Raw genomic sequence first — 12,006 nt, 5'->3', positions numbered from 1 at the left:
TGGTATTGATTTTGATCATTGCAAGAACATTATACATAAGTAGCCGGAGAAGGGCAAACCTCCAGCCCATCGCCCAACTCCGGCTACTTTCTCGCCCTTAGCTGGAGAAGGGTAATGGGCTGGAGCTTTGCTCTAAATCTGGGAGAGGTTGTTTCTGCTTCTGTTGTTGGTGTGTACTCTGTTTTTTTTCTGTTCCGTGGTCCTCCCATATGGTAATGGATTGGGAAATCCTGTAGTGTAAGGCCCTGCAAGATACCATGTAGGAGGCACCCGGGCTATCGATATTGACAATGAATAGTTGAGATATGATTTTTAATTATGACCGGTAAGAATCATTTATTACTGGTCATAATGGATTTTTAATGTGGACCGTTGATTAATGAGATCGAAAGTTGTGTGTCGCCCTATACGTGCATTACATGGAGTGCACTACAGCACCCCCGGATCCGTGCTATGTTTGGATCTTAGATGTGAAAATTGGCAAAGGAAAAATTGTGCTTCTGCACCAATGCTCTATAGAAAGGTCTTAGAGCACGCTGCTCAGAATTGCTAATATCTCAAATTAAAGGAAGGAAATTGATTTTCACACCCTCTTTTTTGATATCTACACTTCTTTTTTTGTCTTTTAGTGTTGAAAGTATATGATTTTTTTTTGCTAAAAGACAAACTGAAGTGTGGATATAAAAAAAGGAAAGTGTGAAAATCAATTTCCTTAAAGGAAAGAGCCACATAAATATGAAGTAAATAGGGTAAATGTTTTTTTTCCATGTCTGGTTGGTTCAACAAATAAGAAGAAAATGAACGTTTATTTGCTAGTATTTTTTGTTTCCGAACGAGCTTTTCTTGAGCTTATTGTCGAGGTTGAGTAATTTGATTTTATTTCTCCCTCTATTCTGAAAATATTGTTTGGCTTTTAAATGAGAATTTAAAAAGAACGTATTTTCCCTCCGTAAAGTAAAATAATTAATCGATATCTCGTAACTTGCAAAAAAAAAGGCTGAATTAGTTTTTGACATAATTGCATTAATTTTAAATTATCTTTTTTTATTAGATGAGATAATCTTTACGAGACGAATGCAGTATTTCATATTGCTTTTTTCAAGCTCTAGCAATTTAAAGGATTTGCTTGAAAAGTTAACAAAATTCAATCTTGTGTTTGAATTTTACTTGCTTATTATTCATTCGAGCGAAACCCATACTATCTTTTGACAAAGCGAGCACGAGTCTAACTACTCCTAGTCATATAACAATGCATCACTCACTTTCGGTTTTACTATTGGGTAGCAATCATTTCCCGGTGAGATTGCCGATTTGTTATTGAGCGTTCCTTTGGAGTAATACTCCACACACACTAATCAAAACATGTTATATAGCACGCTTATTACAACATGCCACTTACAATTTGTTTACCGACATAAAAATCGTTGGTCCGGGGTAACACATTCCACACTCATATTAGTGGTGGGTCCTGCACTTGATTCACCAATCATGAAGAAGTTGAAGTGCCACGCGACGTGATCTTGCTCCACGAGAAATGGAAAAAAATTCGTGACTGCTTCGTTGGTTTCGGTCGTCAAAACGTTAAAGTAACCATCACTCTCTCTCAAATATTCCGAAGTACAAAAAAAATTAAAAAAAATCACACACACACACACTCTCTCTCTCTTCTAACATAAAAGCAAGAAAATGGCTGCGTGGATACCAGAGATTCCCGCCTATTTCGGTTTTGCTTGTGGTGGTGATCCCTCTCTTGTTCCAAATTGCAAACACCTCAATCTTTTCTCCTCTTCCGCCCTCCCCCCTCCCTCTATCTCTTCGTATGCCTCTGGTCTTCCGATTCGTCCCTTCTCTTTTCAAGGTAACACATTACCACCCCCTTTCCTCTCTCTCTCTCTCTCTCTCTCTCTCTCTCTCTCTCTCATATTAATATCGTCAATGCATTTAAAATGTGGGTTTTGTTTCTTTAAATCAGCGGGTGAATCACAATGATCGTGTGTTTGTTTGTGAGCTCTAAGTATTGGTTAATTGAGATGGTTTGTGGGTTTGATGTTCTCTCTTTCAAATAGTACGTTAATGCATTCCTTTGGACATGCCAGTGGCTAAATTGGTTCATGGGTTTCCATAATTTCGTTTGCACGAGCCAATACCGCAATTCGTGTAGTGATAGGAATTGATTAAATGGGAAATCCAAGAGGGGAAACGTACGAACCCAGATTACAGGACCGCCTTGAGCAGCAATAGTTAACATTTCTGTTTATCTTGTGGGTGTCAAATTGTCATCAGCAGCAATAGTTACGAGTCATCATTTGCTTATACACAATATTAACATTTATGTTTTGTCTTGTGGCTGTCAAATTTTTATCCGTAGCAATAGTAATGAGTAAGCATTTGCTTATATCTGTTAAAGTTACCGATTGTCTCAAAAACTTAAGCTGTTGGGAAATGAGCCCAACAATGCATATCAAGCTATCTAACCATATAAGCAAGATTTTACTTACCCAAAAGAAAAAAAAAACAATATAAACAAGATTCAGTTCATGTGCAATTGTGCATGTACTTTTCCTTCTTCTACATAGCCTATAACTGATTGTTTAATTATGTCCATAATAATTCTGTAAATAATTGGCTCTTCGTTTCTATTTCTGCTTTTTCAGTGAAGGACGTTCGTGGATCAGTTCCATCATGAATTGAAGCTTTAGAGGGCCACCTTGGCAAGAGGCTTTTAGGAGTGGATTACTCAACCTTACTTGGGCTGCTTGTTTAGGGGGACAAAGAGTAGGTGCCTGCGTCATTTCTATTGGGTTAAATTTCTGTTTCTTTGCAAGGAATGAAGTTTTCATGAACTTCTAAAACTACGTATCATTGTTGTAGATGACTAAACAGGTAGTTCAATTATTTCAATTTGTTCCTCTTTACAATTGCTATAGTGCTGAGGCAGTGTTTTCTAACGAGGATCTGGCATGGTTTAGATTTGAAGTGGTTTCTGGACATAGCATACTTTCAACATCTGCCTAAATCTTCATCAGTTACAGCACCTTTTCTGTAAAGGACACTAGCTGGATTTGGACTCATTTTGATGTGTCTATCGGCATTATAGATTTCAAGTCCTAATGGATGGTGATACTGTTGTTTCCGAGAATCCTACAAGAAATGAGGCTGATGTTTCTCAGAAAATGGTCTTCTTGCATGGAGAACTGGATATAAGGATTGTAGAAGCAAAAGCACTTCCAAACATGGACTTAGCTACGGAAAGAATGAGAAAGTGTTTTACCATGTTTGGGACTTGTGGATCTCCCTTTGACATAGCGAGTAAATCCTCCGGCAGGCACTCGGCCATTACTAGCGACCCTTATGTGTCTGTTTGCCTAGCGGGTGCTACTGTAGCTCAAACTAGAGTAATAACCAACTCCGAGTTCCCTTTGTGGGATGAGCATTTTCATGTTCCAGTAGCTCACCCTGTGGTAAAAGTGGAATTTCAGGTCAAGGATAATGATATTCTTGGTGCCCAACTTATTGGTGTGGTAGAGATCTCTGCAGACAAATTAGTCTCCGGTAATAAAATTGACGGGTGGTTCCCTATAGTAGGATCTTATGGGAATCACTTGAATCCCGAATTGCATCTTTCTATTCAGTTTATTCCAGTTGGTGAAAACCCTTTGCATAAGGATGGCGTTGGAGTAGCAAATACATATTTTCCCCTCCGGAAAGGAGGGAGTGTCACCCTTTATCAGGATGCCCATATGCCCGATGGAATGCTTCCTGAGATTTTACTGGATGGCGGAAAAGTTTTCCACCAAAACAAATGCTGGGAGGATATTTGTCATGCCATATTAGAAGCTCACCACATGATTTATATCGTTGGATGGTCTATATATCACCGGGTGAAGCTTGTGAGGGAGCCAACGAGACCATTGCCTTCTGGAGGAGAGCTTTCCCTTGGAGAATTGCTAAAGTACAAGTCACAAGAAGGTGTTCGCGTGCTGTTGCTTATTTGGGATGATAAAACTTCACATGACAAATTTCTTTTGAAAACGGTAATGGTCATATATTTTCCAGAGATTTTATTTGTATTATCATATCACAACATGTTTTTTTTTTTTTGGACGCTGGACCTTTTTGAAGAAAAGAGAGGAGAATTGAGATGTTTACTGAGTATGTCTCTTATATGATTGCATTATTGCACCACATCTAGTCAAAGACTTCATATTCCTCTTGCATTTTTGTACTCATTGTATCTAATCATAGACTTGAAAGCAGGAAGGTTTGATGCAGACTCATGATGAGGAAACAAGAAAGTTTTTCAAACGCTCAAGCGTCCAATGTGTGCTTTGCCCTCGTTATGCCAGCAATAAGCTTAGTATTTTCAAACAACAGGTTCGGAATACTTCTTTTCTTATTCATTTGTTTGCTATGGGAGAGCACTTTCCAAGTGACAGGTGGTAGTAGAAAAGGTAATGTTATGATTTATGTAAGTCTTCCAAATTTGTATTCTCATGAAGTGTTATTGATTGAGAAAAGTAAGCAACATATCTAACTAATGCGGATTCGTGAATTTTAGCTGTTCATTAATTGATGTGATCCGTCCATTCTGAACAGGTGGTGGGAACTCTTTTTACACATCATCAGAAGTGTGTGATTCTTGACACTCAAGCTACTGGAAATAATCGGAAAGTTAGTGCCTTTATTGGTGGTTTGGATTTATGTGATGGACGGTATGATACTCCTGAGCATAGGCTGTTTCGTGATCTTGACACGGTCTTTGAAAATGATTTTCGTAATCCCACATTTACGGTAAGGAGTCATTGGATATGTCTAGAATTATTTTCTAAGGCTGAGTTTATTTCAATGCTTGTTCGAGTTAGAGTGATTGTGGGATTGCTTTTAACAAGTTGTATTCCAATGGTGCTTCTTTTCGCTATTGTGTTCTGGTTAATATGTACAGTCTCGCTCCCGTGGACCGAGGCAACCGTGGCATGATTTACACTGTAAGATTGAAGGTCCAGCTGCTTTCGATATAATGACTAATTTTGAACAAAGATGGAGAAAAGCCGCAAAATGGCGGAATTTCAAGCTCAAAAAGGTTACACATTGGCATGATGACGCCTTGATAAAGCTGGACCGGATGTCATGGATACTCACCCCCTCTTCTGGTCCTAATGGTGACAGTGCTTTACGTGTTAATGATGAGGAAGATCCTGAGACCTGGCATGTTCAGGTAGGGGAGCATATACTTCTCAAATGTTTGGTGAGAGCAAAAGGTAATACAAGGTCTGATTAAGTAGCTATCCCCCTTGCCAGGTTTTTCGATCAATTGATTCTGGATCAGTTAAAGGATTTCCAAAAGATGTTAAGGAAGCTGAGTCACAGGTTAGAACTAGCTCAGGGGACTTGTTGAGTTCAGTTACATTCATTGCAAGCAGGTTTTTTTGTCCTGTTCTATGGTCCTCTAACCTGACTTTTATTGCAGAGCCTTGTATGCGGGAAGAATTTACAAGTTGACAGAAGCATACATACCGCATATGTTAACGCAATTAGATCAGCCCAACATTTCATATATATAGAGAACCAGTATTTTCTTGGATCTTCATATTGCTGGCCATCATACAAAAATGCAGGTGGGCAAAATACTTAGCTGCCAACTAGTTTTAGTTATCCTGAATGTTGTGAGTAATTAGTGGTTGTATCACTTGTTACGCTTTTCAATATAGAAGTTGTCTTTCTAGTCAGTTAATGCATGAAGTTATAGTATTATTATCTTTCCCTTACATAGATATCAAAACAGGTCTGAAATGGGGATGCAGTATAAATGGAACTAGAGGATCTATTTCATTCAATTCTAAGAACTAGCAGTCGTGGATTTAGGAAGGAGATGACACGACGCATATCTTTCTATTCATCTATAGAGCCCATTTGCAACTTAGATTTCAGATTTTCTTAGTAATGCTAATAGTTCCGACAACAGCAAGTACTAAGAAGAATGGTGTTGAGTCCTCCCAATCTCTGACAGATTTTCAAACAGTTGTCTTCCACTAGTTCTTAATGTCTCATGTTCTGTTGTTTACACATATAAAAGTGCATAGGTGCCGCCGCTGCTATCGTTTAATTTCATCTATCAACAGTTGTAATGTCTCTTGACTCTTTAGCCTATACTGGATAATAGCAATTACTAGGGATTCCACTGCAACAGTGCAGCACTTTTTTTTCTTTCTTTCTTTTGTGTTCCTTTTATCAATATCCTGTGTTGTCCCCAAACTTTGTCTGCAACCACGCAAATTTTTTTTTTGACCGGCAAAAATAAATTTTTATTAAAAAACAGGGAAAAGGGGAAGGGGATCCAACAAAGAGTTGGACGATACATCTCTAGGGCAAAGCCTGGAACACCCAAAGGTCTGCACCCACACAAATTTGAAGATGCTAAATCAATGCCTGTTAGGAGTATAACTTTTGCTCACTTTAATAGGTTTTTTGTTATGCACGTTTCATTTTGAAGAACTTGAGGAACCATATGTGAAATGAGCCGGCTTTTAATGCTTCAATTTGTTGTTGGAAGCAGGTGCAGATAACCTAATTCCCATGGAACTTGCATTGAAAATTGCCAGCAAAATCAATGCAAATGAACGCTTCTCTGCCTATATCATTATTCCAATGTACCCAGAAGGTGTCCCCACTAGTGCTGCCATGCAGGAAATTCTTTTTTGGCAGGTTAGACTAAAATCTCTTCATTTCCCTGTAAGTTTCCATGCTTATATCAATTGTGCAGTAACACTAACTAGAAAAATGACCTCATTTTTCGAGCTAGAAATTTCTCGTTAAGAATAGTGGAGTGATTTTACCACTCCCCTTTTTGTTAATGCCACTCCCCTTTGTGTCTTGATTAGATGATTTGTTTTGTGAGAGAAGGGGAGTGGCAAAATCAATTCCCTAAGAATATACTGTTGATTGAGCATGTTTGCTTTCTCTTTTTTCTCTTCCACTAACCCTGAATTAAAACGCCCACAGGGGCAGACAATGACTATGATGTACAAGATTATTGCAGAGGCTCTTGAAAGAGCAGGTCTTTCTGATTGTTATCACCCACAAGATTATTTGAATTTCTATTGCCTTGGTAAGCGTGAAGCTTCATCGCCAGAAAGTTCGGCTCAACCTAGTCAGCCTCCTGAGAACCGCGCATTGGTATAGTATTTCTTATCCGAGAAACTGTGAGTAAGGTTGCAAGGGTACTGAAATATACAACACTGAATCCTTTTTTCTCTTTTGCTGTTCAACACTGAAACCTACAGCAATGGCTTTTTTTTTGCATTTTCTCTCATAAACCAGGAGTGAGACTTACTCTAAATTCACTTTTCATTGCTATTCATTTCATCGTACTTCTTATTCAATGGTTGGAAAATACATATTAGTTTACATGTTCATTCTCGTTGTCTTCTGGAAGATGATCCCCATTTTCGCCAAGGATTAGCTATGAATTGGCCTACGTTTTGTAATATGTTTCTCTCTTTCTTCACACAGGGATTAGCTCAAAAGTTCAGGAGATTTATGATTTACGTCCATGCCAAAGGGATGATAGTTGATGACGAGTACGTGATAATAGGATCTGCAAACATTAATCAGAGATCTTTGGATGGTTCAAGGGATACAGAAATAGCAATGGGTGCTTATCAACCAAATTACTCATGGGCCAACAAGAAAACTCATCCACGAGGACAGGTTTGAATCTTAAACTCCAATGAATACTTGAATGAGTTATGATATTGCTAGAACTTGAAGCAGTTGACTGAGATGGTTTCATCAAATATAAATATGAGATTGGTAATTTGGTAATGTATTTGTTAGTGTATAGGAGGTGGTCGGAGGCCTTAACGGCTTGGAAGAGCGTGTTTTCTATTTAGATGGGTTCAAAATTGTGTCCTTTCTCCATAATCAACTGGCAGTCGCTTTTTTATTTTTTCCACGAAGAGTGAGTTTTCTATTGTTGGGGGGATTTGAGCCGAATAAATCTTCAACATTACTGTTGTTACACGCCTTAGATAGAACTCAACCCCAAAAGTTAACTGTTGAAATGGGGTGCCCTTGCCCATGCAATGTGGGACTTTGCTTCACAACTGTAACTAGGACTGTCGCTATCACTCCAACAAATCGATCGAGTACAGAAACAAGTAAAAATGGAAGTATGTTTTCGCTTCTTTCTAAATATGCAGCCTCCTACTTTGAGTACCTCCACAGGATAGACCTCAACAGGGACTTACAGCAACAAGTAATTGACTTCAATACAAACTTCGAAGTTCTGAATTTGGTCCTTGACAGAGTGTCGATGTCGGACACATTTTCTAAGCTACAATCGAACCCAAGTCACTTCATAGTTCATGGTTATTTACTGAAACAACATTGTTTGATGCAGGTTTATGGGTATCGGATGTCTCTCTGGGCTGAACACCTTGGCAAGCTCAAAGACTCATTCCGCCAACCACACACCATTGAATGTGTTAAGCTTGTCAATAAGATTGCCAAGCAAAACTGGAAGGCGTTTGTGGCGGATGAGGATAGAGAAATGTTGGGACATTTGATGCATTATCCTGTCGAAGTAAGCAGGAGTGGGAAAGTGAGTCCATTGCCTGGTCATGAATCATTTCCTGATGTTGGAGGTAAGGTTCTTGGATCCCCCACCAATCTCCCTGATGCCCTCACAACCTAACATCAACCTTCAAGCAGTTCTGTAGCAAAAGTGCTTTGGAAGTGAAAAAATGGAGAAAATAAAAGAGAGAAGAGCAAAGGAAGCATGTATACTGTTTGATTAATCATAGGAACTGAGAATGTACCTCCATTAATGTGGGAGTGCTACCAAGTGATGTAAATTGTGTATATTTGATTAAACCACATATGTAAGACGAAGATCATATTTTTGCACATTAAACCAATAGTTGTCAGCAGATGGATGAAACTGTCTATATGCAAATTAAACCCAATGGGTTTGGCAGAGTGAGCATGAGAAAGCAAATAACTAGTTGTCCTACTTGAGATCGCATGATCGAATCCACGGAGGGCAAAACATTCCAAACCTTGGGGCTACTGAAGGGTTTGTCCGATCGTTAATTTCAGAGCTTCGGAATAAATTGAAGTGGGTGCAAGCTGGCTTGGACATCTGGTTATTAAAAAAAAAAACTATCTATATGTAAATTTCAGCTTTTGTGATGAAAAACAGTGCAATATTAGATTTCATTGTTGAAGCATCCAAAGAAGAGGAATTGCTGCCAAAAAAACTACTTGTCCCATGTCTGAAGCTAATCCTATATTCCTATGTTCGGATCTTGGATTTGTCTTGAGAAATGAATATTAAAAGGAAGATCTAATTTACTTAAACATGTTCACTTCCATGGGTTAAACGAACAAAAAGTGAACTATAATTTGTTCTCACTTTTGTTAGCCCACCAAGAACTAGAAGCAAATATAACTTCTCCAATCACTTTTGATCTCTATCAACGACAATTATTATTTTTGTTTTGATAACTGGATGTCCGGGCCAGCTTGCATGAACCTCGATTGATTCTGGAGCTTAGAAGGTAACGACCGGGCAGAACCCGCAGTGGACAAATGCAGTACTAAGATTTTTGGTTATATCAGTTCAGGGTCATGAAAGTTAGGTAAAGAAGTCTCAGGTTAATTAGGACTTGGGTTATAGAAGGGGTGATCGATTAAGAATTCTCCAGCTTGTACATGGTGTCAAAGCAGGCGACCATTTCGTCCCATACTGAACCAAAAAAATATTCACACCAAAAGATGATAGATCCAACAACAAAAAAGTTCAAAGGATGATAGACCGAAAAAGATACCAAATCGATATTTCTTTACTCTCGGGCAAGGAAACGTCCAGTGACACCGCATTTTATCCTCTATAGACACAATTGTGGTTAGCTCTAAAAAACGCTTGCGTCGAAAACGAGAAGTTCCTGGTGTTCTCATTTCACTTAGAGCTTCGAATTGAGGTTTTTCCATCAGCGTGCAAGGGGCCGCTCACCCGTTCCCCTTGCCCCCCGCACTCCCCCCGGATTTAGTTTCTGCGGGATTTACGGATTCCTGTCTCTTGCTCATATTATCTCCCATGGAGATGGATTGCTATGGAGGATTTCTACTTCTTACCCATTGATCACTTCTACCTGAGAGTATAGAATGTGGTGTCACAGCAGCATTGCTCTTCGAGTAATAGATAAGGAAGGAAGAAGAAGAAGAAACAGGAAAGGTGCTGGGATCCGGGGGTAAAGGCGGAAAACTATTGGCTCGGCGCATGCGTCAAGTTATTTTAAAGGCGTAAATCCCTCAAAAGTTGACCGCATAGCGCAGTGGATTAGCGCGTCTGACTTCGGATCAGAAGGTCGTGGGTTCGACTCCCACTGTGGTCGATGGGCTTCTGTCATTTTTATTCCTATAGAATTGATTTTCACACTCTTTATTTTTTATATCCACACTCTTTTTTGTCTTTTAATCCAAAAAAAAAAAATTACACTTTTCAATACTAAAAAACAAAAAAAAAAGTGTATCATTATAGTGAAGTGAGCCAAAAAATTTCTCCCAATTTTTGTGAGACCCCAAGACTAGGCAATCCGACATCGGCTAATAAATAGAAGATGATGTGGTATATAAACGATTGCGAGCAGTTACTGTATAACTTGAGGTTAATCTTTTGAGCCACATGGTTAGGCGAATGGTTCAGTTAGTATCAGAGTTTGCACCAACCGGAAGTGTAGGGCGGTTCCCGCGAGAAGACATGCTTGGGTGGGCCAGACAAGTGAGGAGCTTGAGGTGCTTAGGTGGGTCTCACATGAGACAAGCTTGAAGTGTTTGTCGTGCTTAAGCGGGGATTTGTCCTACATCGTTTGGTGAGTGGAAGTGATGGACCGTGTGGTGCAACGGAGACGTTGCAATTAAGGTGGGGAGATTGTGAGACCCCAAGACTAGGCAAACCCACATCGACTAATAAATAGAAGATGATGTGGTATATAAACGATTGCGAGCAGCTACTATATAACTTGAAATTAACCTTTTGAACCACGTGGGCGAATGGTTAGCAAAGCAGCTGGGGTGGGTCGTTACAATTTTCCTATTTCCTTTGGGTACAATGAAGCTCTTCGTTTTTTGTATTGATAGTTTGGGCTTGAATTTAAATTTTTTCTTGTCTTGTTTTAGGCATTTTCCCCCACTAATACAAGTACAAACGAATTTTTTTGTCTCGTTGACGTTGTAGTCAAGAAGAGCGACATGGTAGTAGTCGATAGTCAAGCTAGGAGAAGAGGAAGACCGAAACTGATTTTGGATACCATGATACGGAAGGACTTGTGTTATTAATTCTAAGTGAAGAGGTAGCTCTAGACAGAGTTCAATGAAAAAACAGAATTCATGTAGCCAACCGCAATTGATTGAGATACAATGCTTGGTTCGGATTGGTTCGGTTATGTTTGTATGAATAGGAGCATATTTTAACTTTTTCTTTTGCCATGATTCATCCATTAGTCAACCAAAAAAAGCATGCTTAAATCACCTCCCTGTGATGCTCAAACTGTGGTCAATATGATCGATCGATGGGGAGATTTCAACAAGTCAGGAGCTGGGAACCATTATATATTCATGATATCAAGGCCTTTGGGCAAGTGTTTTCCAGTTTTGCTCTTTTTTCTCTTGTTCGGAGGTCTTGAAATACAGTAGCTCATGAGTTAGTAGGTAGAAGTTTTAGTGGGTCTAGTCTTTGGACTAATTCTCTGCCGTCGTGGTTACTTTTAGTCCCTTACTTAGGGACGAGTCTCATTCTTGATATAATACGGAGTAATATTTTTGGAAGAGTTATAATACCATCTGTTATCGTGCGGCAAAAAAATAAAAAATAAAAGATCACCTCGCTGTATCTTTTGTGAATGGGGGTGTCCCAACTTATGTTGAAGACTGGGACATATCCTTCTCTTCATTGATAAAGACTGACATATATTCCTCCTCATTTCCTTTGTATGCCAAACAAAAACA

The 12,006-nt window shown here is 39.1% G+C and overlaps 1 protein-coding gene and 1 non-coding gene across 8 annotated transcripts; both read left to right on the top strand.

Annotated features, from left to right (window-relative positions):
• Positions 1–1,648: 1,648 nt before the first annotated feature.
• LOC131308432 (phospholipase D delta-like) lies at positions 1,649–8,925 on the top strand. Of its 7 annotated transcripts, none has more exons than XM_058335360.1 (12): positions 1,649–1,858; positions 2,655–2,775; positions 3,098–4,034; positions 4,258–4,374; positions 4,597–4,791; positions 4,943–5,215; positions 5,299–5,367; positions 5,468–5,615; positions 6,554–6,702; positions 7,000–7,173; positions 7,510–7,707; positions 8,399–8,925. In XM_058335360.1, the coding sequence occupies exons 3-12, from the start codon at positions 3,111–3,113 to the stop codon at positions 8,690–8,692; spliced, it is 2,541 nt and encodes an 846-aa protein (XP_058191343.1). In that variant the 5' UTR covers positions 1,649–1,858; positions 2,655–2,775; positions 3,098–3,110; the 3' UTR covers positions 8,693–8,925. The 7 variants fall into 7 exon arrangements, with proteins under 7 accessions (XP_058191343.1, XP_058191337.1, XP_058191342.1 ...); XM_058335359.1 differs by having other exon boundaries at positions 1,680–1,858; positions 2,655–2,883; XM_058335358.1 differs by having other exon boundaries at positions 1,681–1,858; positions 2,970–4,034.
• Positions 8,926–10,320: 1,395 nt separating this feature from the next.
• TRNAR-UCG (transfer RNA arginine (anticodon UCG)) lies at positions 10,321–10,394 on the top strand. Its single transcript has one exon. It is a non-coding gene; the product is annotated as a tRNA-Arg (tRNA).
• Positions 10,395–12,006: the final 1,612 nt, after the last annotated feature.

Source organism: Rhododendron vialii, chromosome 11a, assembly GCF_030253575.1.
Source record: "Rhododendron vialii isolate Sample 1 chromosome 11a, ASM3025357v1".
Classification (NCBI taxonomy): domain Eukaryota; kingdom Viridiplantae; phylum Streptophyta; class Magnoliopsida; order Ericales; family Ericaceae; genus Rhododendron; species Rhododendron vialii.
Note: the sequence above shows the minus strand (reverse complement) of the source record. Positions and strands in the feature narration are given on the sequence as shown.

Bases quoted from the DNA above. Each gene is read 5' to 3' on its own strand.
- LOC131308432 (XM_058335360.1), top strand. From the start codon at position 3,111: ATGGATGGTGATACTGTTGTTTCCGAGAATCCTACAAGAAATGAGGCT. The intron at 5,368-5,467 runs GTTAGAACTAGC...CTTTTATTGCAG, and splicing joins TTAAGGAAGCTGAGTCACAG to AGCCTTGTATGCGGGAAGAA. The intron at 6,703-6,999 runs GTTAGACTAAAA...AAACGCCCACAG, and splicing joins AGGAAATTCTTTTTTGGCAG to GGGCAGACAATGACTATGAT.